Source organism: Mus caroli, chromosome 1 (assembly GCF_900094665.2).
Source record: "Mus caroli chromosome 1, CAROLI_EIJ_v1.1, whole genome shotgun sequence".
NCBI lineage: Eukaryota > Metazoa > Chordata > Mammalia > Rodentia > Muridae > Mus > Mus caroli.
The window spans coordinates 119,915,038-119,942,000 of NC_034570.1; the positions used below are offsets into that span (position 1 = coordinate 119,915,038).

The 26,963-nt window shown below is 41.8% G+C and overlaps 2 protein-coding genes across 9 annotated transcripts in view; both read left to right on the top strand.

Annotated features, from left to right (window-relative positions):
• The window catches only part of R3hdm1 (R3H domain containing 1), a 134,432-nt gene extending 120,847 nt beyond the window's left edge, over positions 1-13,585 (top strand). For all 7 annotated transcript variants that reach the window (XM_021171515.1, XM_021171767.2, XM_029480792.1 and 4 more), the window contains 5 exons: positions 568-740; positions 7,246-7,390; positions 10,953-11,035; positions 11,394-11,478; positions 12,246-13,585. In XM_021171515.1, coding sequence (XP_021027174.1) covers positions 568-740; positions 7,246-7,390; positions 10,953-11,035; positions 11,394-11,478; positions 12,246-12,607 — 848 coding nt within the window. In that variant the 3' untranslated portion in view covers positions 12,608-13,585. The remainder of the gene's footprint in view (positions 1-567; positions 741-7,245; positions 7,391-10,952; positions 11,036-11,393; positions 11,479-12,245) is intronic.
• Positions 13,586-19,360: 5,775 nt separating this feature from the next.
• The window catches only part of Ubxn4 (UBX domain protein 4), a 35,794-nt gene continuing 28,191 nt past the window's right edge, over positions 19,361-26,963 (top strand). For both annotated transcript variants that reach the window (XM_029477786.1, XM_021159713.2), the window contains exon 1: positions 19,361-19,981. In XM_029477786.1, the coding sequence (XP_029333646.1) occupies positions 19,900-19,981 (82 nt within the window). In that variant the 5' untranslated portion in view covers positions 19,361-19,899. The remainder of the gene's footprint in view (positions 19,982-26,963) is intronic.

Sequence of the window (26,963 nt, forward strand, 5' to 3'; positions counted from 1 at the left end):
GGATAGCATTGGAAATGTAATTGAGTAAAATATGTAATAAAAATATTAAAAAATAAATAAATAAAGTTGGGGGCATAAATACATACACACACACATTTTTCTCTACTAGGTCCTTCAAGACATTTAGGTCTAAAGGATTCCTGCTTTTTATTTTGTTTTGGCTTTTTAAGGTTTGTTGTTGTTTGCTTGGTTTGTTTGGGTTTTTTTTTTTTTGGTTTGTTTGTTTGTTTTCTGGAATCTTTGGGCTTTTGTTTGTTTGAAGTAAGTTCATACTACAAAGATACATAGATTAGGCTAGCCCAAACATGATCCTCCTGAATTTGTGTCCTCGGTGCTGGGATTCCAGGTTTGTAACACAGTGACCTACTCCAAAGGTTTTGTTTTAATGCCTTTTAAATACACACCAATTGTATGCAGCAGGTTTCACTAGAGCTTAAATCTGATTTGTATACATAGTTGTAAAAACTAATTCAGAAATGTGGAATTAATGTTGTTTTCCTAGTATTTCAAATAACAATTAGTTGTTAAAACATACTGGTCTCAATGTTCTAATTATCCTGATTTCAGCTATGCCACAGCAGCCACCTGGTGGAGGAATGGTAATGATGCAGCTCAACCTACCAAATAATCCACAGGCTCGGACACACTCACCCCCACAGTGGAAGCAGAACAAGTACTACTGTGACCACCAGAGAGGACAGAAGTGTATGGAATTTAGCAACATGGAAAACATTGTTCAGGTAAGGTAGTTTGTGTGTTACCTGTTTGTTTTTGAGTAGGGGCCTAGCCTGTGTAGTCTTAGCTAGCCTGGAAATCATGTTGATCTGCTTGCCTCCCTAAGATTAAAAGCATAAACCACTACTTGTAGCTTGGTTTGTTATTTAGAAACAACATTTTCTCACATACTGTGACTTAACATTAAATTTGAAATTCTAAGACTAGTAGGGACATTTGAACATTCTTTACATCCAGACATTTATATCACAATTCAAATGTTATTTTTCAACTTTTAAAATAAGGTCTTTTGTAGTATCGGCTGGCCTCAACTCTTACGCTCCTGCCTCAGCCTTCTATATACTGGGATTACATACATACAAATCTGTGCCTCGTTTTTATTCATCAACCTGTTTGTTTGTTTGTTTGTTTGTTTGTTTAAATATTTCTTTAATGTATGCAAGTACACCATTGCTGTTTTCAGACACACCAGAAGAGGCCATCTGATCCCATTACAGATGGTTGTGAGCCACCATGTGGTTTCTGGGAATTGAACTCAGGAACTCTGAAAGAGCAGTCAGTGCTTTTAACCACTGAGCCATCTCTCCAGCCCTCATCTCCTTACTTACATGCAAAAATAAACTTGACCTAAAAAATATTGGAAGAGAGCTGGGCATGCTAGTTCATAACTTTAAATGTGCAACATTCAGAAAGTTAAAGCAGAAGAATTTAAGATTGGCAAAGAAAAAGAATCAAACACCAGATGTCTTTGTTACTGTTCTGTTGCTCTGAAGAAAGACCAAGGAAACTTAAAAAATAATTTATTGGGACTCACAGTTGCAGATGGTTAGAGGCCATGATCATTATGGCAGGAAACATGATGGTAGACAGGCTTGGCACTGGAGCAGTAGCTTGGAGCTTACATTGACAAGGACAAGGCATACAGAAAGCTAGATGGGAATGGCATGAACTTTTTGGAACTTCAAAGCCTGCCTCCAGTGACAGACCTCCTCTAGCAAGGCCATACCTTCTAATCTTTTCCAAATAGTTCCACCAACTAGGTATCAAGCATTACAGTGTGAGCTTCTGGGAGCATTCTTATTGAAACCACCACACCAGGCATGGTGTTAGTTGCCTATAACCACAGCACTTAGGAGTTGGCAGCAGGAAGACAAGAGTACAAAGTTATCCTTAGTTCTACATAGTGAGCTTGCCCCGATTATGTCTACTTGTTCTTGTTGAGATCCTGTCAACAAAAAACAAGTGAAAATTATCAGCAGATGCTAAATACATTAGGTAAAAGTATTAATGGGCGTTTGAAGTAGAAAGATTAGGTGTATGACTTTGAACCTAGATGAGCTGTATATATCAATTGTCAATATCAGGAAAGATAGATCAACCAAACATTTACCTTTTAATGTGGTATGTCGGGAAGGGTAGGCTCATATCTTTTATCAGAGAGAAACAGAAATAAATGGTGGTGGCGCACGCCTTTAATCCCAGCACTTGGGACGCAGAGGCAGGCGGATTTTTGAGTTCGAGGCCAGCCTGGGCTACAGAGTGAGTTCCAGGACAGCCCGGGCTACACAGAGAAACCCTGTCTCGAAAACAAACAAACAAACAGATTTTATATATATACACTGTAGCTGTACTGGTGGTTGTGAGCCATCATGTTGTTGCCAGGAATGAAGATTACTCACTCTGGTTGCCCCACTTGTTCTAATTGCCCCTGCTTGCTCCAGTCACTCAGGTCTAAAGATTTATTTATTATTATATGTAAGTACACTGTAGCTGTCTCCAGACACAACAGAAGAGGGCATTAGATCTCATTACAGATGGTTGTGAGCCACCATGTGGTTGCTGGGATTTGAACTCGGGACCTTTGGAAGAGCAGTCAGTGAGCCATCTCTCCAGCCCCGGGTTTGGTGGGGTTGTTTTGTTTTGTTTTTTGTTTATTTGTTTCTTGTTTTGTTGTTGTTGTTGTTGTTGGTTTTGGTTTTTGGTTTTTCGAGACAGGGTTTCTCTGTGTAGCCCAGGCTGTCCTGGAACTCATTCTGTAGACCAGGCTGGCCTCAAACTCAGAAATCTGCCTGCCTCTTCCTCCCAATTGCTGGCATTAAAGGCGTGTGCCACCATGCCCAGCTTTGGTGTTTTATTTATTTGTTTAGCTTTTGATTGCTTCGTTGTGAATTTCATTATCATGTACCCCAATTCCACTTATTTCCTCATCCCTTTCTGCCTGCCCTCTGCCCTTGTAACCTCCCCTCCAAAAGGAAAAAAAAAAAAAAAAAAACTCAATATAGAAGCTGTAGTATGTGGCAGTGTGTCCCACAGTATACCCTTTTTTTCCACCCTTCTTTACTTGCAAATGTTCACTGCAGTGAGTCTGGTTCCAGGCCTCTGCCCTCTGCCTTCTGCCAGGCCATCAATACTGGATCTTCACCAGGACCCTCTGGGATCTTCTTGGTTACCCTGTGTTGCCTGACCACTGTTGCTGCAGGTTTTCTCTCCTTTTGTCAGTTACGTCCCTCCAACCCTGCTTCCATATCCCTGCCACTCCCCTCTTCACATCTCATCACATTCTCCAATTGTGATTGTTAGGTGTATTCCAGGCCCAGATCCTATGTAGGAGCAGTAGTGTTCTCACTGAGCCAGCTCTTTAACCCTGTTTTTGCCTGTATTTTTAATTTTTTCAAGCCTTCTTATTACAGGCATTTAAATTTTTTCTCTTGGAACTGTTTTTATTACGTCCTACAAATTTTGATGTGTTGTGTTTTTATTTTCATTCAATTCTTAGTCGCCTTCTTGCTTTCTTTTTTCACCCAGTTTTCATTCACTAGTGGGTTTAGTTTCTGTGGGTTTGTGTATGTTCTGGAATTCCTTTTGCTTTTGATACCCAGCTTTATTCCTTTGTAGTCTGGTAGAAAACCAGATGTTATTTTAACTTTTCTAAATTTGCTGAGACTTTCTGTCAATATGTGGCCATTCTGGGAGAAAGTTGCAGTGGCTGCTAAAAAGAAAGTATGCTTCTTTAGTGTTTGGGTGGGAGTTTTTTTAGATGCATGTGATCTGTGACATCATTTGACTACAGGGTTTTATTTAGATTTGCCTGGATGACCTGTCGATTGGGTACTAACTCACTATCACTGTGTAGGAATCAAAAGTCCGTGGTTTGGATCTAATCGTATCTCTTTTATGAAATCAAGTTTTCCTCTGTTTGGTGCATAAATGTTTAGAATTGTCATCGTCTGTTGGGTTTTTCTTTTAATGACTATGAAAGTTCTAACCTACTAGATATGATTTGAAGATATTAGAATAGCTATACCTTCTTGTTGCTTATTTCCATCCTTCACTCTAAGTTGGTATCTATTGTTTTTGTAGACAGTAAAAAGTGGGTCCTGTTTTCTATTCCAGTGTCTTAGACTGTGTCTTTTTATTGAGGAATTGATTCTGAGAGTTGGGGAGGTGGTGATACACACCTTTACTCCCAGTACTCTGGAGGGCAAATAATTGAGTAAATAAAGACAGATAGATACTGAGAGCTACTAATGAGCAGTGTTTATTAATTCCTGTCATTTTTTGGTGGCGGTATTTCTTTTTTTATTATTTATTCATTTACATCCCAAATGCTGCCCCTTCCTAGTCTCCCTTGCAGAGTTCTTTCTCCTATCCTCCCTCCCCTTTGCTCCTGAGAGGGTGCCCTTCCCATATTCTCCCCACCCTGGTCCATCAAGTCACTTTAGGATTAGGCATCCTCTCCCACTGCCAGACAAGGCAGCCCTCTATAACATATGTGTCAAGGGCCTTAGACCAGCCCATGTATGATTTTTGGTTGGTGTTTATGTCTCTGGGAGCTCTTAGGGTTCCAGGTTCACTGACATTGTTGGTCTTGTGATGCATTTGCTGTCCTTGAGGGCCTTCTTAGACTTAGTTGATTAATAACTCTTGTGGAATTATTTATTACTTGTGCCATCTCAGGTATGTTAATCTTCTCTTCAGAATGAAATATTCATCTAGTATCCTCTGTAGATCAGGTGCTGTTATCATGGGCCTGCTGTTATATGTAACTTGATCTTTCTGTCTTATAATATCCTTTATTTGTTTTGAAAGAGGGTCCTTATTACTATGTATTTGCTGATATGGAACTTACAATGTATGCCAGGCTAGCCTTGAATTTTTTCTATCTCTCCCTCTAAAGTGCTAGTATTTATTATAAGTACCACACCTAGATAGGGTTTTTTCTTCTAATTTTTTAAAGATTTCTTTATTTACTTGATTGTATATGTATGAATAGTATTATGAGTACTTTGCCTACGTGTATGTATGTATGTATGTATACCACACAGATCAGAGGAGGATGCTGTATTCCCTAGAACTGGAGTTACAGATGGTTGTAAACCACCATGTGAATAGGAACCAAACCTGGGTCTTCTGCAAGAATACCAAATACTCTTAACTACTGAGCCATTTGTCAGGCCCATGCTAGGACTGGAGGGGTGAAGGGGTGGTTCAGCAGCTAAGAGCACTGACTGCTCTTTCAGAGGTCCTGAGTTCAATTCCCAGCAACCACATGGTATCTCACAACTATATGTAATGGGATCCAGTGCCCTCTTATGGTGAGTTTGAAGAAAGTGACTCTATACTCAAATATTTTAAGTATATGTGATAAAATAGCTGAATAAAACAGACAGTTTATGTTTAGGTTTGCTAACAAACTATAAATGGCCATTAAACTGTCAAACTATGTTTATTTGATTTGATGTCTTACAGTTGTGTGTGGTCTGTGTGTGTGTGTGTCTTTGTGTGTCTGTAGGGATTGGGTCCAGAGCCTTGTGCATTTTGGGCATGTACTTTGGCACTGAGCTAAACCATGATCTTAAAGTACTTCCTATTTTAAATTGGGAAAGTTCAGTGAGACATAACTTAAAATGTTTACAGATATATCTAGTTCTCTTAAGAGCTTCTGGGTTGTAGAATAAATTGGTACAACTCTTTCTGGAATGCCAGTTGGTGACATTTTCCCGTTTTCCAAAACACACAAGGTACAAAACCTGAATCACAAATCCACTTTTGGAATTTTGTCCAGTAAAAAATGGTACAACAAGCACTCACAGTGGTAATGCATGCCTGTAATTTCAGATCTTAGGATGCTAAGGGAGGATAATCATGAATTCAAAGCAAACCTGGGTTTGAGCCTCTATGGGGGGGGGGGGGGCTGGGGGGCAAAAGCCAGAATAATTGTTCTTCAAAATGATGTTTAGAATCAGGTCTTCTAAGACATCGGTGTTGTGAAAATAAGTTGTACCAGATAAGTTAGAGCTAAAGCACCACAACAGCTCTGATTCATGGCAGTTCTGATTATAGTCTGAATTCCAGAAGTAATGGGAATATTACTGCCTTTCCTCCATTACAAAGGAAATTGAGACATTTGTCAAAATTGAAGGAACTCTGCTGTTTGGGTGATAGTATTATACTATTTATGTCTTAAGTTTTGATGATTCATCAGTTAAGAGCACTAGCTACCATTCCAGAGGACCTGGGTTGGATTCCTAGCACCTACATGGCAGCTCACATCTGTCTATAACTACAGTTCCGAGGGGTTCGAAGCCCTCTCCTGACCTCCATAGGCACTTAGCATGCACATAGTACTATATATACATGTGGGCCAAACACCCAGATACATGAAATAATGAAATAGAAAAAGTCATTATTTTTAGGGAATAGACACTAATTAATTTCTACTAAAAGGGTAACATACATATGTTTTGTACTACACCATGATTTCAGTCAACAGTGTCCAACACTGGCCAAGAGTATAATGGTCAGCTGTGGATGTGGTTCCTTAGTAGATACCTAGGTTAGCGTGATTGGGGTCCTAGATTCATTCCATTATTGCTCTCCAAAGAAACAGATTTATGGAGCTGAAAAATTCCTATTACTAGCACCATTGTAGTGATTTCAAGTACAATGGAGTGCTGACATAATACCCCAAATTGTATAATGGCATATTCACCAAGAGAGTCTCATATCATGAAGTCATGTAACTGTATATACAGGAAGAGAGAAGAAAGTAAATGAATATAAGGAAGATGTATCCTGAATGTGGTGGTACATGCCTGGAAACAGCACATCGGCAATGAGTTTGAGGCCAGCCTGGTCTACATATTGAATTTGAGGTTAGCCAGGGCTACACAGTAAGACTGCCAAAAAGAAAAGAAAACATTAGCACCACTTAGGAAATATAGTCACTATTGTGACTATTTTCAAAGAATGAAATTATTTTGAATGAAATTTTAGAAACATTTGGTTTAGAAAAGAATAAGATAGGTATATATTCTTCTTGCAAAAGCAGCAACACTATTGCCAAATTACAAGGAAGATTTCAAAAATATAGTCTGTTCTCATTTTTATAGTAATGATGTGTATCAAGTATCAATTTATAATTCAGTGAATAATAAGTTTTTTTCAAAAGGAAATTTTCCAATAGCCTGCCCCAAGTGTGACCTAATTTCTCCTCTCCTGTGATTGCAGCACAGCCCTCAGCTCAGCAGCCCCATCCTTTCTCCAGTGCAGTCGCCAGCACCAGCTCAGCTGTCCACTCTGAAGACCATCCGTCCCTCAGGACCACCGCTTTCCATCATGTCACAGTTTGCTAGACCTTTTGTTCCTGGACAGGGTAAGTGTTCATGAAACTGGTCATAACTTCAGAGAACTGTAGACCATCCAGAAGGCACCAGTCACTCTTCTCTGTGTACCTGCAGCCATTCATTTACTTTGTATGTGTGTGTGCATACATGTGAAAGTGGGAGGACAGCTTTCAGGAGTTGGTTTTCTCCTCCTACTGTGTTAGTTCATGTTGGCAGGCTTGGTGCTAGTGCTTAATTAGGAATTAATCAGGACATCTGGAGTTAAATTCACAGCAAGTACATGGTAGCTCACAACCATCTGTAATGGGATTTGATTCCTCCTCCTGGTGTGTCTGAAGACAGTATATGATAACGGAATGACTCTCTCAAGGAAAAAAAAAAAAAAAACAAGAATGAGTTGGTATTTTATGCTCACTGGAATAACTATGACCAAAAAGATTGTCAACACCAAACATTGGAGATTCAGGGAAGCAAGTAAATATACATTTGTGGTAAGAATATAAAAGAATAAAGGCATTTTGGAGAAAGTAGAAGAATTTTCTTGTTAATCTCTTGCCACATAACCTAGCCATTCCACTCCTAGTTGGAAGGAAAATGAATTGTATTCACAGACCTAATCAAGAACATTTACAGAAACTTTAGCTCAAACTGGACTTGATTTAATCATATATCACCCTGAATATATTATACATATAAAAATCCATGCGTCTAGTGGAGTACATAGTAATAAGTAACAAAGCAAGCTATATATATAAATTTGATTTGTTTTAAACAGAAATCCAGGCACCTAGAAAGGTGTGCTATATGATTTTAATTATATTGAAATTTGCCTACAGCAAGTTCATGCACTGTGTAAATTAGAACTCAGAAGTGTTAGAAATGAGATGTAGAAGTCAGTGGCTAGGAAACTGAGGGTGACTCTGAAGAAGGCAGATACCCTTTGCTGTCTGTAGTCACTGTTACATAGACATACTGCTGTCTGAGTTCATCAACACAACCCTTCAAGTACACATTTTTATTGTAGAATAAGTCTACCTCACTTTTTAAAAGAGCAATACCGTAGACACACAGCAAAAATGAGCACACTTGTGTTACATAACAAAGCCTTAACATATACACACCAAAACATCACAAGTGATAAATTACCAGATGACTTGCATTTCCTCCCTTTTTTCAAACCAAAATATTTTATTATTTTATGAGTATGGGTGTGAACTTAATATATATCTACTTTGAAATTTTCTATATGTATTTAATACTTATAAATTTATTTATATATTTAGTTCTATTTCAGTTATATGTCTTTTGCCTACATGTATATCTGTGTACCACACAGGTCTGTGGTGGCTGTGAAGGCCAGAAGTGGGAGTCAGATCCCTTAGAACTGGAATTACAGATTGGTGTACATCACCATGAGGTGCTGGGAATTGAACCCAGGCCCTCTGGAAAAGCAGCCAGTTCTGTTAACTGCTGAGTTATCTCGCCAGCCCCTGTTTCTTGTTTGTTTGATTGGTTTTTTGTTTAGTTTTATTTTTTATTTAATGTGCATGGGTGTTTTGCCTGCATATGAGGGTGTCATCCCCTGGATTGAATTGACAGACAGTTATGAGCTGCAATAGGGGTGCTGAGAATTGAATCTAGGTCCTCTGGAATAAAAGCCAGTGCTTGTTACTTCTGAACCATCTCTCCTGCCCTTTCAGCCCCTAGTTTTGTTTTCTTACTTATGTATTTATTTTCATTTCATTTATTTATTGGTATGTTTGTTTTGTCTTTGACAGAGTATCTTTGTGTAGCTCTGGCTGTCCTAAAACTCATTCTCTAGATCAGACTGACCTTGAACTCATTGATCTGCCTGCCTTTGCCTCGAAAGTGCTGGGATTAAAGGGATGTGCCACTACTACCCAGCTAAAAAAAACAAATAGTACATGGATGTGGGTGAATAGTGGGTAGAAAGATGGCTTAATGGGTAAGAACACAGACTGCTCTTACAGAGGATCTGAGCATGGTTCCAAACACCCAAATCAAACACCTCACAACTGCCTATCATTTTACTTGCATGGGAATCCAGGACCTCTGGTTTCTTGAGACACCTGCTCTCCTGTGTACATGCCTACACACATATACACATGTACATAATTAAATTTATTTTTTTTTAAACTCTTAAGTGAAGGGCTGGCAAAATGGCTTCATTTATAAGGACACTTGATTTGCTGCCAAGCCTAACAACCTGAGTTTGATTCCTAGGACAGACTCTCATGGTGGAAGGAAAGAACTGACTCCTGAAGATTGATCTCCACAGTTGTTTTATGAAAAGTGCATGCCCACAAATGCAGTAAATAATAAATAAATAGATGGACTTTGTTTTTAAGTAAACGATGAGGCGAGAGAGATGCCTTCTTAGTTAAGAGGAGCTCTGATTGAGGACCTGAATTTGGTTCCCATAATGGGCAGTTCCTCACCTCCTGTAACTCCAGCTTAGGGGATATAACACCCTCTTCCAGCCTTCTCGGGCACCTCCACTTCTGTGTAGAAGAGACACACACAGAACTGAAAAATAACTTGGCAATTTGTGGTATATACCTGGCTTAGTCAGGGTTTCTATTCCTGCACAAACATCATGACCAAGAAGCAAGTTGGGGAGGAAAGAGTTTATTCGGCTTACACTTCCATACTGCTGTTCAGCACCAAGGAAGTCAGGACTGGAACTCAAGCAGGTCAGGAAGCAGGAGCTGATGCAGAGGCCATGGAGGGATGTTCCTTACTGGCTAGCTTCCCCTAGCTTGCTCAGCCTGCTCTCTTATAGAACCAAGACTACCAGTCCAGGGATGGTCCCACCCACATGGGGCCTTTCCCCCTTGATCACTAATTGAGGAAATGCCTTACAGTTGGATCTCATGTAGGCATTTCCTCAACTGAAGCTCCTTTCTCTGTGATAACTCCAGCTGTGTTAAGTTGACACAAAACTAGCCAGTACAATACCTTTAATCCCAATTCTTGGAAGACAAAGGCAGTCAGATTTCTTTGAACTTGGTCTACATAAGAATACAATATAGGTTCTCTATCCCCCCTATTCTATCCCTACCACTCAACCCTTTTTCACTATCTTGTTGGCAGTATTTCACCTTTCAGAAGTTTATACTGACCCTTTGAAGAATTTAAGGAACTTTTTCCATTTATGAATGAATAAATGAATGAATGCCAGGTGGTGGTAGTGCACACCTTTAATTCTAGCACTAGAAAGACTGAGGCAGGCAGATCTCTGTGAGTTTGAGGCCAGCCAGGTCTTTGGCTGAGATGGCTCAGAAGTTAAAGGAACTTGCTACCAATCTAATGACCCTAAATTCGATCCCCAGAACCCACATGGTAGAAGGAGAAAACGAATGTCCACAGGTTGTCCTCTGCTTCCACACGCCCACAATTGATTCTGCATGCACACACAAATAACAGTTTAAAAACATCTGTTGCCTTTGTTTGTTTCCCACCAAACATGTTTTCTATGTTTATCTTCTTTCTGAACAGTTTAGCAAACTCTGGTAAGTACATTACAGCCAAGAAGAGGGAACCATGAAAAGTGTTTTTAATGACTTTCAGGAGATGCCAGGTATCCGCTGCTTGGCCAGCCCCTGCAGTACAACCCTCCTACTCTTCTGCATGGACACATTCCACATCAACAGGTATGACAGGCGGTTCCTACTCCACAGGCTTTGATGCTGAACACCCTAACTCTTTCTGAAGACATCAGAGGTGCTGGAGCCAACTGTTAATGCTTGCTAGAGCAAGAGACAAGGTGGCAGCCAGGTGTCTGAGTAGTACTTTGTTACTGATACCAAAAAATGAGGGTAGCCACAGGCAGAGCACCTTTGCTTATGAAAGACAATCTGCAGGGAAAGTCCTAATGAGTGCCAGGATTACAAAGCAGAATCCAAGCCTGGCACTAGTTTAATATCTGTTCAAGTACAAAACCCAAAGTTTGTTTAGGTGCTATATTTTCAAATATTACAACTTAGTTTGCAACTATTCCTGCTTTTCTAGGGTCAGTCTGGCAGCAGGCATGGAAACCGAGGACGTAGACAAGCTAAGAAAGCTGCATCCACAGACCTTGGAGCAGGAGAAGCAGGTATGTCCATAGATATAGGTCTGAATACTCAAGACTACCACACCACAAAAATGGGCTCCATTCTTCTAGAGTTCTTAAAAAACAGAAGTCCCTAGAAATTACTCTTATCTTCAGGGTCTTGGATATGATGTGAAGGTGTATATAGTAAGGCCTTGGCCATTAGCTTTTGGAGCAATAAAGAGGGTCACAAGGTTAAAATGTGCCTGACAGCAGGTGCTGTCTCATCCTTACCAGTGGAAGATAGACAGCAAGGACTTTGTCGTTCAGTGGTGTGGTGTTTTGCCTTTATACTTCAATTCTGCTAACAGCCTTGGGTCATAAGGGTGCTGTTATCTTTAGGTCACTTTGGAAAGTAGAAAAGTTTTGTCCAAGATGACCTGGTCTAGAGAAAGCCACTGCTTTGTCCCCACAGTAGAGACTGAGATTAGGGCTGGAGAGAAGGCTTGGCGGTTATGAACACTGACTGCTCTTCTGAAGGTCCTGAGTTCAGTTTCTAGCAACCACATGGTAGCTCACAACCATCTGTAATGGGATTTGATGCCCTCTTCTGGTGTGTCTGAAGACAGCTACAGTGTACTCATATACATAGAAGTAAATAAATCTTAAAGAAAAAGAAAAGAGTTTGAATTAGTAGCTCAACACTTAATGCTGAATTGGAATGATTTTAAGGAGTAATTGTGCTGTGAGTTTGTGTCAGAATGTTGTTTCCTGTGTCATCTGGGGCAGCAGTAGTTGGTCCATTAACTCTTTCACCTTTTTCATGCTAGTTGTTGGCAAGGTCTTGGAAATCACAGAGCTACCAGACGGAATAACTCGAGTGGAAGCCGAGAAGCTCTTTGGGGAACTCTTTAAAATTGGCGCCAAGATCCGATGGCTCCGGGACCCCCAGTCTCAGCCTCAGCTACGTCGTCACGCTCTCTGCTGTGGTAGTGGGGATAACACTGTCAACCCTGAGCACTCTAAACCCAGTGACCTGGCCTCTACGTACACTGTCCTAGCTACGTTCCCCTCCATTTCAGCTGCACAGAGTGCACTGAAGAAACAGATCCATTCAGTGAACAAGTTTAAGCTGAGAATGAGCAAGAAGCACTACGATTTCCACATTTTGGAAAGGGCAAGTTCTCAGTAAACCAGCCGCTACCTTTGGACCCCTCACTCTATAATTCCCTGCCCTCTCCCATCTGATTGGCTTGTTAAGTGGAGCGTATGTAATATAGAGACTCCTGGGATGTTTGGCCATATGTTACCGCTTTTGGAAGAAAGTCCAGGGACCCAGAAAAGGGAGGGGGAAGATACCCATTTCACCCCAGCGTCTATAGGAATCCACACGGGAATGATTCAGAGTTAGCAGCTGTTTCTAAGGAAATGCTGTTCAGATGCCTCCTAACTTTTATAGTTATTTTGTTTTATATTTCTGAATTCTTGTATCAGATCCAAAGCTCTATTGTACAGCAAATTATTCTTCAAAGTGATTATAACCAGTTACAACCTGTATTTCTTTTTGCAGCCAGCACAGTGTGAACCAACTCAGACTTTGAGAGAAAAAGAATGCAGGAGTGGAATAACCAAGTCAAAAACCATGTCAAAACTATCCTCTGGGGGGTGCTGAGGGTGCTATGGAGACCCACAAATAAACAATTACTCCTCCACTGAATTGCTAAACACAGAAAAATTTCCAGGAAATCCAGAACTCCCCAACAGGGTCCTTCTTCTTCATTTAGGTAGTGTGGCCGTTAAGTGTAAGGTAAATTATGTTCTCGATGCCTCCTAATCAAACCACTTAGGTTAGAAAGATACAGGAATCATCCTAGGCAGGAAAATTACTCCACTTTTTTTTAAGTGTCCTTCCAATAACTAATGCCACTCATCAGCATTGTCCTCTTTGGAAATTTTGTCCTCCTGAGGAAATGCACTTGACGAGTGCTGAAAACTTCTTAAGTGGTTTAAATTTTGTTTTCATTGTTTGCAGCGGATTACTGGACATCAAAGATTCATTGCACTTATGAACAAGGAACCTTATTTTCAATTTCTGTGTAATTTTGCAAGGCTGTACAATGTGCTGATGCAAGCCTTTTTCAGTTCAAGAGAATAAATGTTTACAAATGTAGACCCACTTTGTCTTTTCTTTATTAGAAACATCCTTAGGGACTGCGAAGGTGTCCCATTGGGTGAAAGCCCTGGCTGCACATCAATCCCTAAAGCCCACTCACAGGAGGAGAGATCCTACCACATGGACTTCTCCTGTGAGAAAGCAGTGTGCTTTCCCATGAGGCCAAAAGTAGTAAGATGAATAATTAGCATCATAGCTGACAACAGAATAGAATCTGACCTCTCAGATTTTTTTTTTTTCCTGATCCTAATATGGAAGAACTTGTGGCCTATGACTCGAGGAAATAGACCCCAGATTAAAACCCATTAGTCCTGTGGGCTTGATGTAACTCAAGGCAGCACATTCTACAAAACAGCTGAGTTGAATTCTCCACATCAGCAACAGAAAAATGTCAAAATGAGACCTCAGAAGGGGCTCAGCAGAAGCTCTTTGTGGAAATGGTCTGACCCCTGTATGCCAGCACTCTTCATGGTCTAGTACCCAGCTAACCAACAATGGCCCCATATCTGGGATTCTTGAGGCCTTGAGATCTGACAAGAAAACCTAAGGCTTATATTCACACATTCAACCCATCAGTTTTCACCAGTATAAAACATGGCAGCTGCTTGCTTGCTTGGTTTGGTTTGGGTTTTGGCTTTTACAAGATGGGGTTACTCTGTGTAGCTATGGCTGTCCTAACTCACTCTGTAGACCAGGCTGGCCTCAAACAGAAGTTCCCTTTGCCCTTCCCTTTCCCTCCCAAATACTAAGATGGTGGTGTGTCCCGAGCTATCATTCTCGCCGGCAAGAACACACTCGGACAACCTGAATCTTCTGCAGCAAAAAGCTTTATTGCTTCTTCAGGAGGGAAGACCCAGACCCTGGAAAATGGCGTTGCTTATATAGCCCTCAGCCATGGCGTTTCAGCACCTGATGTGGCGTGTCAGCTCCTGATTCGTTGCTCGCCCATCACCCCATTACTACGCCCCGAGATGGGCAGTGACTAGGCGTGAGTTCACTGTGCGTACAAGGCTTGTTTACTAGTTAGGCACAGCGGAGGCCAGCACCATCTTATAATGGCGATTGCTCATGGCACGGCTCTCCACAGTGGTGTATGCGCCACCACTGCCTGGCTGCAGCTGTATTTTAATACCCCACTATGCTCCATCAGGTCGGGCAGCATAGTGCATGTTTCTGGCTTATTTCTAAACCAATTCATTTTGGATTGATTTCCCCCCCCCCCCTGGCATAGAAATAAGAATGGCATAAGGGAGTGGGGCATGCCTTTAATCCCAGCACTCGGGAGGCAGAGGCGGGTGGATTTCTGAATTCAAGGCCAGCCTGGTCTACAAATTGAGTTCCAGGACAGCCTGGGCTATACAGAGAAACCCTGCCTTGAAACAAACAAACAAACAAAAAAAGAATGGCATAAGGGAATGATGGAAAAGCCTGAGTCAGAAAACTAAAAAGTGATCAAAGTAGTTCTTTATGAAAGGAGAAAGGAAACATTAAGTAGATAAAATTATTAGCCAAGTAAAGTTTCAGTTCTCTTGTTACTTAACAAATTTAGTTCTTTAACGGAAGCCTTAAACCATGTGTTCATAGTGAATGTCAGTAATCACAGCACTTGGGGAGTTGAGGCAGGAGTTCCATTTCTAGGACCCATGTGGTGAACTTGTGGCCCATGACTAAATGATTCCTGCAAGTTGCCTTCTGACCTGTATACACACATGCACGCACGCACGCACGCACGCACGCACGCACGCACGCACGCGTCCTCCAGGTTGAGGACCTCAGTACAATGCTTGTCTAACATTTGGAAAGCCCTAGGTTTGATCCCCAGCACCACATAAACCAGGTATGATGGCATACACATATAATCTCAGCATTGAATGGTGGAAGCAGAAGCATCAGAAGGTTATCTTTGGCAAGTTGGGTCACCAAGTAAAGTCACCATAGACTTGAGAAGACTGAAATACAGGTGTCACAAGGCAAAAGAACAGGTAGAAACTCCTAACCTCTGTATATACAATTCACTTGAGACTCAAAATAATTCAAGTCAAGCATAGTGGCTCAGCTCTCAGGAGACAGGCATGATGGTGGTCAGCCTGGTCTACAAGTAAGACTGTCTCAAAAGTAATAGAATAATAATCCTGAACCAGCAAGATAACTCATCAGTTAAAGGTACCTACCACCACCCCTGACTAGTGGCTTCACAACTCAGAAATGTCACAGAACAAACTTCCTCTGGCCTCCACTTGAATACCATGGCAGGCATGCTACCCATATTGCAGTACATACATACACACATGAAGAGATAAATATAATTTTTAAAATAATCCATTGATATATAGCTAAGCTATATTCCACGAAGTTTGAAGAAATTAAACATAAAATATGGTCACCACAGTACACACCTATAATTCCAGCACTCATAAGGTGGACATAACAAGGATCCAGAATTAAGGATATCCTCTGAGACTCTCAAAGAGATAAAACAAAACTAGGCATATGTTGTGGCTAGAACAATAGAGGCCAGTTTATCCTATACTATAAAACATACTTGAATTGGATCATATAATATCTGAATTCACTTCCTATGAAAACCATTTTCATTAAAAAGCAATTTGGGTCTCTTCATACCATTCTGAACACATGATTTATGATGAAGCCTTGTGCTAGTCTCTGTCATTCCCACTAATTTTGTTGCAGAGTACCCACACCATTATACTACCCACCTGTAAGTCACCTCGGAGCTGCTCTGCATTGTTTTTTAATTATTTACTTATTTTATGTGTGTGAGTACACTGTAGCTGCCCTCAGACATTCTAAAAGAGGGCATCAGATCCCATTACAGATGGTTGTGAGCCACTATGTGGTTGCTGGGAATTGAACTCAGGACCTCTAGAAGTCAATGCTCTTAACCACTGAGCCATCTCTCCAGCCCTGTATTGTTATTCTTTATTGCTCTGTATTGTTTCCTAGTTTTGACCTTACAGTTCAAGAGGAGTGATGCTGGGAGCTGCCAAAGATACCATTCAGAATACATGTGATTGAAGAGAGTTGAGTTGTCCTCTGACCTGTACGAGTTTACACCTACCTTAAATAATGAAAAATTTTTAAAAAGTTCTGGGCTGGGGTATATAGATGTATCAAAGGTAGAGCCCTCTAACCTCAGTATACACACTTCACTTGAAACTCAAAATAATTCACACCAGGCATGGTGGCTCAAGCCTATAATTGTTCTCAGAAGATAGTCATGATGGTAGCAAAAGTTCTACATCAGCCTGGTCTACATAGAAAGTATCTTTTCTCAAATAACTATAATAAAATGATAGTCCTGGACCAGGAAGATGGCTCATCAGTTAAAGGCACCTGCCACCATGCAGTTGAAGTTCCCAGCACCCACACCAGTTAGCTCTGAAATACCTATAACTCCAGCTCCAGGGGTTGTGTTTGGATATGCTTGTTTTTTAAGATTAGTTTTATTTTCATGTGCCTGTGTGTGTGAGTACCCACAGAGGTCAGAAGGTACTGGACTCCCTAGCCGGAGCTGGAGGCTATGAACTGCCTGAGATCGGTGCTGGAAACCAAACTCTTCCCAGAACATTTATTCTTTTCTACCTGCATTTTCCAGTTAATTTAGCTAAAAAAAAGTGATTGTTCTTAATAGTGTGTGTGTAATATGTGCACATGCATGCAGGTGTCCACAGAGGCCAAAGGAGCTTATGAAATTATAGGCTGTTGTGAGCCACCTAATGTAGGTACTCACAATTGAAAAGTCCTCTGCAAGAGCAATGTGTGTGTTTGAACATGGAGCCTATCTCTACCGAGCCCCTCTGTTCATACTTAAAGAACAGAACTTCAAGAAGCCAACTTCTAGGCCCGGCAGTGGTGGCATCCCAGCACTCGGGAGGCAGAGGCAGGCGGATTTCTGAGTTCCAGGACAGCCTGGTCTACAAAGTGAGTTCCAGGACAGCCAGGGCTATACAGAGAAACCCTGTTTCCGAAAAACAAAAAAACAAACAAACAAAAAAAGCCACCTTCTTCAGTTCCTTTCAGCCCTTCATGAGGCATTCCTGGTGAACTATAATTAATGACTTGGTGTAAGTTAAAACATCCTGTAGTTCTTCTTCTCTGCCATTTATTACAGTGGCAATTACAGGAGTAATTGCCCTATTTATTGCTTAATGTTTTACTGCTGGTCAGAGGAATGTAATCCTTGAGGTGGTTGCCTATTTCTTTTGTTTACTAAGACCTCAACAATGTTTGTTCAGTGGTTAAGTTTAGAAATGATCCAGCAAAACTTTGAATTCTGAAAAGTACATGCATAATTTTCTTAAACAGGATTTGGGGCAGGCATTCAGAAACAATAGCTAACATCTGTAAAGCACTTAATTGCTACTTAAGTAACAAGTACTTGCTAAACACTCACAAGGGTCTCTGTGTGATCACATAGCCTAAAGGGTAGGTTCCCTCCAAGGCTCCAGTTGACTAGTGAGACAACTGAACTGTCAGAGGTTAATTGTCCAGAGCTGTGCTAGTAATAAATGGAGGTGCTCATGAAGTGGGGTAGCTGTTTCCACGTCCTGCCACTAATGCTGATTTGTATTATTCACTTGTATCTGCCTTGGAAGCAGAAAAGGGATATCAAAGTAGTTAAATATATATATTTGAAGGAAGATAGGAGAAATTGGCCAATTTAAGCCAGATTATATTAAAGGCAGGTTTTTGGGAAACTGCTCTTGGTCGGCGAGTTCACTGGCCCCAAGGACCAAGGCCAAGGAAGTTGCCACCAGGGAGAGGGGAGCAGCTAGTGGAGGAAGATACATAGTAAGAGAGAAGGGGGGGTGGGAATGGGCAAAGAGAGAAAGATGAGAGAGAAAGAGGGGGAGAGAGAGAGAGAGAGAGAGAAATATCTGAACTGGAAAGTTCAAAGTTGGAGGCAGGGTATGGACTGAGGGATGCTGGGAGAACCTGGAGGCCAGTTCTGCTTTGGTGTGGGAAATATGCACCTCAGTCCCTTGTCCCCAAGTCCGAAACCAAACACTAGAAACTTGTGCAAATGTTTTATCGTCCATTTTGATTTCGTATGCATCCATAAACCTTACATAGTTATTTATTTTCTTACTGGCCTATACACAAGTTGATTCTACTCTATTTAGACTTTCTTTACTCTATCACTCAAGGAAACAACAGAAATATTTTCTTTACATGATATTCATACAAGTTAAGTACAGCCAGCCAAGATGGTACACAATGGATGGTACAGGTAGGAGGATTGTCTTCACAGAATTAAAAATAAGTTGTTTCAACAGCATAGCATAGTGGCTGAATGTTTTACAATGTGATCCAGTTAGTAAATGCACATTATAGCCAAAAGCCAGCATTCTGCCACTTTGCTTACCCTTCAGGTAAGGGGCCTATGTGGTACGGGGGGGGGGGGGGGGGCGGAGGCGGAGGCGGGCGGGGAGGAACACCGTTATGCCTCTAGCCGGTCTTTTTCTTTTGTTTGTTTGGGGTTTTTGGTAGGTTGGTTGGTTGGTTTTTGTTTGTTTGTTTGTTTGTTATTCAAGGTCTCTGTACAAATCCTGACAGTCAGCGGAACTCACCTTGTAGATTAAGCTGTCCATTTCATACAGGCAGGCAGGCCTCTGCTTTCAGATTGCTGGGATTAAAAGCATGGGTTGCCACGCCCCTCTGAATCCCATCTTTTTCACAGGGTCAAATTAAACAAAAACCAAAGGCTTCGGGTCAAGCCCCGTAAAGCTTGTTTATTTGTGGAGCAGATTGCTTGCAGAAGTCAGAGGGTGACAGCAACTCGATACCTAGCATTTATTCTTACAGCGTTGATGTGCTCACCATGCTCACTCTCGCCGTGCTTCGAAACCAGTTTACCTTTCCTCGAGTTAACAAACAAGCCTCGGAAGACTACAATTCCCAGGAAGCCTCACTGCAGACCACGTCAAGGTGCCGTAGCGGTTAGTCATCCTTCCTGATACTTCCTTCCACTTCCTGGAGTCGGAACCCGAGGCTTCGCGGGGGCGCGCACTTTACGGACTTACCTAGCCGACCAGGCACCGGGGCGCGCGACCCCTGACGAGGAGTGTCGTCGTCACGTGACACAGGGGCGTACTTTTCTTGCCAAGCGCGCTCCGGTGCGCGTTCCCAGGGGGCGGCTGTCGGGCATACGGGCTAGCTGGGTCCTCAGATCGGGGCCCGGACTAGCCGGTGGTTGCCGGGGCCACGAGGCCAGAGAACCAGGAGGGCGGGGTCGGCTGTGGCACCGCGGCGACGACACACGGAGCGAGGGCCTGGGCCTGAAGGGAACGATGCTGTGGTTCCAGGGCGCCATCCCGGCGGCCATCGCGTCTGCTAAGAGGAGCGGCGCGGTCTTCGTGGTGTTCGTGGCAGGTGACTGGGGAGAGGGCCCGAGAACGGTGGCGCTTTGGTCTTGTTCTGGATTCTCGTTAGCGTCGAGTGAGCTAGGCAGGAGGAGCTACGGTGGGCCGGGCTCAGACAGCCTAAGACCCTGTCGCCCAGTCCACTCGGTCTCTTCGGGGCCGCTCGTCTCCTATCCCGGCCAGTACAGCTTTTTTTCTTATATGGCTCCAGGCTTGCTCCGCTGCGGGGCCGACCCAGACGCCAAGCCTCTCCAGGCCGCGGGCGGGCCCAGTGTCGCTTGGTGCTTCTGGGGTCTGTTGGGGACTCCGGCGTGACCTGTCTGCATCTGTGTGGGAAGCGCGTCCAGGCCCTGTCCCCAATCTCTGAACCCTGCGAGGAGTCGCGCCCTGCAGGCCTTGGCAATCGGGTTGTCGCAGGCAGATCCCCCCCCCAAGACCCCCAGCCCTGGTGTTCCCCTTCTTGGTCCTCTGGGATCTCCTCTTCTGGCAGCTTGGACCTTTTAATTCTTAGTGTGCGGGTGTGGTTGGGACAGGCCACTAGGCAGACGACTAGGTCTAGAAAGTTGTGAGCTGTCAAGAAAGCTGTGTCATCGGTAAGCCACAAAGAAACCACCTGATGTCTTAGAATGTTCCCGAAACATAAACTTGAGCTCACAGATGGTACTCTTTTATCATAGTACTCAGAGGGAACTCTAAGGTGCCATAATTATTACAAGTTGACCTTTTTTTTTAACTTTTAACATAGTTTTTAAAGTACATATTCAGTCCTGATTCTTCCTCTCTTCTAACCTAAAATGTAGTTTTCCAGACATGTGCTAACTCATTTACCCCATGTTGCTCTAAATCAGTTTGTTCCATAGCCTCCTGTTTTATTGCTGAAGTCTTGTATATCCACAGTCAACCATCTGCTTCTATAGTTTTGTACATTGTTGATACATGGGCCAGTTTGTGTGACAACTATTAATCTGAAGTGACAACTATTCATTTCTTCAGTCACTTGTGTTCAGTAACAGTTACTCATAATTGACCCACGGCTTTTAAGAGTTCTATAACTTTGTTCATCTCTGAAAAAAAAAAAAAAGACTGACATGTGAATTTGAGCATTTTAAATTTTAAATGTCTGTTTTGTTATGCTAAATTTTCAACTTGATGCTTGCTGTTAATTAGAAGAGCATAAATTACTTAGGCTATATTGAATTATACTTTAAATTAAATTAATAAATTAGTCTTGTAATCCAGTAAGAACAGTAGTCACATGAAAATGGAAAGAACATGACATTGAACTCACGTTAGAAATTGAACTCAGGTCATCTGAAAGAGCAGCTGGCACTCTTAACCACTGAGCTCTCTCTCTAGCCGCAGTTTATAACATTTTAAACTGTGTTCCACACAAAATTTCAATAGTTCTGGGGGGAAAGGTGGTTTTATTGTCTTGTTTTTGTAGTTAAACAACTTAGGTCCAAAGTTGTAAGTAACTTGGGCCAGGCTCACAAAAACTGTGTTTGCTTGGTTTTCTAGGATTTTTGGGTTTCTTGTGTGGTATTTTGTTTGGTTTGGTTTGGTTTTTTTGAGACAGGATTTCATATAGCCCAGGCTGACCTTGAAATCCTGATTCTCTACTCCCAAGTGTTGTGATTACAGACGTGTGCAACCACAACAGGTTAACATTTTTACATTTTACGGTGTTGGGGCTGAGTGTACAGAGTCTGACTATAACCTTGACTGGCTTTGAACTCACAGAGATCAGTCTACCTCTTCCTCTACCTCCCAAATACTGGGATCAAAGGTGTGTAGGCCCTTACGTTGTAGTGTATGCTGGCCCCAAACTCACAGTTATCTTTCTGCTTCAGACCCCCAACTGCTTGAATTATAGGTGGGTGCTACCATATCTGACATTTTTGGGGTTTTTTGTTTGTTTTGTTTTTGATTTATTTGTTTATATGTGTGAGTACACTGTAGCTGTACAGATGATTGTGAGCCTTCATATGGTTGTTGGGAAATAAATTTTTAGGACCTCTATCACTCTGGTCAGCCCTGCTCGCTCAGTCTCTGCTTGCTCCAGCCCAAAGATTTATTTATTATTATACATAAGTACACTGTAGCTGACTTCAGATGCACCGGAAGAGGGGGTCAGATCTCATTACAGGTGTTTGTGAGCCACCATGTGGTTGCTGGTATTTGAACTCAGGACCTTCGGAAGAGCAATCATTGCTCTTACCCGCTGAGCCATCTCGCCAGCCCCGGGTTTGGTGGGGTTTTTTGTTTTGTTTTGTTTTTGTTTTTCTAGACAGGGTTTCTCTGTGTAGCCCTGGCTGTCCTAGAACTCACTTTGTAGACCAGGCTGGCCTTGAACTCAGAAATCTGCCTGCCTCTACCTTCCGAGTGCTGGGATTAAAGGCGTGTGCCACCACGCCCGGTGACATTTTTTTTTTTTTTTGTTTTTTTTTGTTTTTTTTTTTTTTTTTTTAGGTTTTTCGAGACAGGGACATTTTTGTTTTTTAAGGGAAAAAGAAAATAAACAGCTGAGCAGGAGTGGCACACACCTCTAGTCCCAGCACTAGGAGGCAGAGGCTAGTGGATCTCTGAGTTTGAGGCCAGCCTGATCTATAGAGGGAGTTAAAAGACAGCCAGGGCTACACAGAGAAACCTTGTCTCAAGAGAGGGGGAGAGGGGCTGTGTGATGGTACTCACCAGCATTTGCCGGGCAGAGGCAGTCAGATCTCTATGTGTTCAAGACCAGCCTGGTCTACTAAGTTCCAAGACAGCCAATTGATGGTACCTAAATGTTCCCAAAAAACAATAAAAGTTCCAAAAATTTTCCCCTTTATGGGTAGGTCTAAACCTGGGGTTTTATTTATGCCAGGTAGTTGCTCTACCCCACTAGTAAATGAACTACACCCTAGTCTAAAATACTAAATCTGATTAACAAATATTGGAAAGCTGTAGAAGTAATTGAAGTCTTATACTTTATAGAGCGTTATGCATATATATATTCCTCAGTTAACCTTACTGCGGTGACCTAGTATTATGTATGTTTAGCATATCAGCAACTATTGAACATTTGCAGAAATCCTGTTAGGGATGGACAGTGGAGTCTGTCTGTTACCCTCTTTCAAAATGCAGACAGCTTTTCTAGAGTTTTAGCTAGGTCATCCTAACACAAAGTATTTACTCTAGAAATACAGAGACACTGAGCTCATAGAGCAGCAGCACTCAACAGGTAGCACCTAACAGGGAGGGAGCGCCAATCTCTTGACATCAGACATGACATTGCTGTCTACAGAGTTCACACCTTAGAATGTTAGAATCAAACCACACACACCCACCACTCTCACCAAATCTCACACACACACCACACACACACACACAAACCACAGAATCCTCAAGATATTTTAAATAAGTTCACAGGATTTCATATTGTATAATAGTCGTAGCTATTCACTCAAGGCCACAGATTATATATGAGAACTTTAAATTTTCTTTGATAGGAGATCCCATCAATTATATACCAACCTTAAAAAATTCAACTTAAACACACGCCTTTAATCCCAGCACTCGGGAGGCAGAGGCAGAGGCAGCGGCAGGCAGATTTCTGAGTTCAAGGCCAGCCTGGTCTACAGAGTGAGTTCCAGGACAGCCAGGGCTACACAGAGAAACCCTGTCTTGAAAAACAAAACAAAACAAAAGTGTGTTGCAAACCAGGCTGGCCTGAAACTTGCTGTAGTCCTCCTGGCTCTGCTTCTAAAATACTGGTATTACAGGTCTACAGAGTGAGTTCCAGGACAGCCAGGGCTACAAGTATTCCAGGCCAAAAACATAGGAGAGTAAAGGGTGCACATGCTCGCGCGCACGCGCACACACACACACACACACACACACACATACATGCATACATATAGGGGTTAGAGAAATGCCTCAGAAGTTAAGAGCATTTACTGCTCTTGCAAAGGACCTGAATTCTGCATCCATATGGCAGGCAGCTCACAACCATCTACTATTTCCGGTTTAGGGATCTAATGCCTCTTGTGAAGACCCCACAGCCTCCTATGCATATGTGATACACATACACACACATAAGCCCACACATACATAAAATATCTTTTAAAAATAATTATTTCAGAGAAAATGTTTAGGCAAGTCTTTATTTCATGAAGTCATTTTTTTTTCCTTAAAGATTTATTTATATGAATACATTGTAGCTGTCTTCAGATATACCTAAAGAGGGCATCAGATCCCATTGCAGATGGTTGTGAGCCACCATGTGGTTTCTGGGAATTGAACTCAAGACCTCTGGAAGAGCAGTCACTGCTCTTAACCACTGAGCCGTCTCTCCAGCCCCCATGAAATTGTTTCCTTTAGTTTTTGAGAGGCTAGGTCCTGCTCCTGCCCAGACTGCCCTCAAGCTCCTGGGCTCAGCCTCCCTCCCAAGTATCTTCAGGCATAGGCTACTGCTTCTGTATTTTTTAAATATAGCCTTTATGAATTAAATAATCTATTTAGTAAGTAAATAAAGATTAAATAATTATAGCGTTGTATTAGAAACTAGAGATACTTAAGCCAAATTAACAAGAATCTCCAGTTGTATCTGTTTAAATTTAAAGATATAAAGATAGTTGTGCAATAGTACAAAAATCTAAGAGGAACCTGAAGCAAAGATGTCTGTCTAGGGCTGGAGAGATGGCTCAGAGGTTAAGAATGCTGATTGCTCTTTTGGAGGTCCTGAATTCCCAGCAACCACTTGGTGGCTGTCAACCATCTGTGATGGGATCCAATGTTCTCTTCTGATCTTTCTGAAGATGGTGATGGTATACTCACTGCATAAAATCAGTAAATCATTAAAATAAAAAAAGATGTCTGTCAAGTCAGTGATATTTGCTGAAAATTGTTTGTGTCTGATACTGTTGACTGCTCTCTTTGTTTAACATAGACCACAAAGTTTAAGGTTTAAGCAATTGAAATTTCTTTAGGTGGTTGATATTTTGGTTAAAAATAAGACACTAAGGATACTGACAACGGCAAATGGTAATTCTAGCGGAACTTAGTAAGTATTAAGCTTCTCACTGAGACTGGCATTCAGCTACTGCTGCCATCTCAAGGCTGAGTGACGTACAAACTGGCAGTGGGAATGTGACATTAGGACCTTAACCTGCCTAGCATAGGTAAGGGAATGAGAGGCACCAACCTCACAAAAGCCATAGTCTCTTTCTTAGGATTAACTCAAGGCTAAGCATGTTTACTGCCCTCATTTGTTATTCTCCCGCAGGGTTTCTAGCTAAATGTCACCATTGTGCACTCTGTCAGATAAGCTGTGGTGTGGGTGGCCCTCCTTAGCTTTTCAGTTTTATTTGTCTCGTGTTCTCCATTGTTTATTATTTTCCTGACCACACAGACCTTTCCCTGCACGTGTATTCTTTCTTCGTGGTGAGCTTTTCTGTATTTAGTGTGGCTCAGTTCTCTTTGTTTTCTACCTTAAATGTCACTTCAGAGACCAATGTCATGGTACATGTCTTTAATCCCCGCACTTGGGAGATCAAGACCAGCCTCGTCTACATAGTAAGTTGGGACATCCAATGCTACAGAGAGAGACCCTGTCTCAGAAAAAAAAAAGATAAGGAAGAAAAGAAAAAAAAAAAAGATATCAGAGAAGGCTTCTCTGACCTTAATAAAGGGATTTTATTTATTTGCATATGTGCTCACATCCTGGAATTCAAACTCGGGTCTTCTTGTAACTATCTTCCCAAACCCAAACACTCATTCATAGCAATTACTTCTTTAAGTAATTGGCAGTTGTCTGCTTTTTTGTTTGCTTGTTTTTTGTTTTGTTTTGCACCATTAGATTTTAATCTATGCTGAGAGCACGTATTGATTTATATCTACTACATAAGCCCAATGTCTACAACAAAAGAACTGAAATAGAATAGAATAGTGGATGAAAGAATGACAGACCACATAAGACTCCTCACTCTTTACCTCCTCCTTGAAGTAATTGTACAGAGTGTTCTTAAATAGCTATTTCTAGGTTGATAGTTGACTCATTTTCTTGGGAATTTATTATTTCTTCCTACACCATTGTCTCTGCAGACACATTCGTTCAGAATCGTCTCACTTCCAAATGGTACTGTTCCCTTGTTCTTTAGTGTATTTCCATGTCCCATTTCCATGTACAAATTTCTTCTGGGACCTCATCTCATTCAGACATTCAGTCAAGTATTGTAGGCATGTGTGTATGCTCACTATGCTAAATATTTAAATATTCCAATAAACATAGAATACAAGCTATATGTCTTATTACTACAGGTTCTCTTGTAGGAATTTCAGGTTTAAGATAACAAGGAAAACTGTCTTTGTCCTTATGGAACATTTTTTTTCTAGTTGGGAGAGAAAGACAATAGACAATAAAGATAATTAAGATGTATAGTGTATTAAAAGTGGGTGATCTGTAATGGGTTTTGTTGTCCAAGGTTCTTATAACAAAGTTAATTTAAAAAAAAAACAAAAAACAGAGATGAAGTTTGGAGCTGTGAAGAAAGGATGGACCATCTAAAGACTGCCATATCCAGGGATCCATCCCATAATCAGCTTCCAAACGCTGACACCATTGCATACACTAGCAAGATTTTGCTGAAAGGACCCAGATATAGCTGTCTCTTGTGAGACAATGCCAGGGCCTAGCAAACACAGAAGTGGATGCTCACAGTCAGCTATTGGATGGATCACAGGGCCCCCAATGGAGGAGCTAGAGAAAGTACCCAAGGAGCTAAAGGGATCTGCAACCCTATAGGTGGATCATTATTATGAACTAACCAGTACCCCAGAGCTCTTGACTCTAGCTGCATTTGTATCAAAAGATGGCCTAGTCGGCCATCACTGGAAAGAGAGGCCCATTGGACTTGCCAACTTTATATGCCCCAGTACAGGGGAATGCCAGGGCCAAGGGGTGGGGGTGGGTGGGTGGGGGAGTGGGGGGCGTGTATTGGGGACTTTTTGGATAG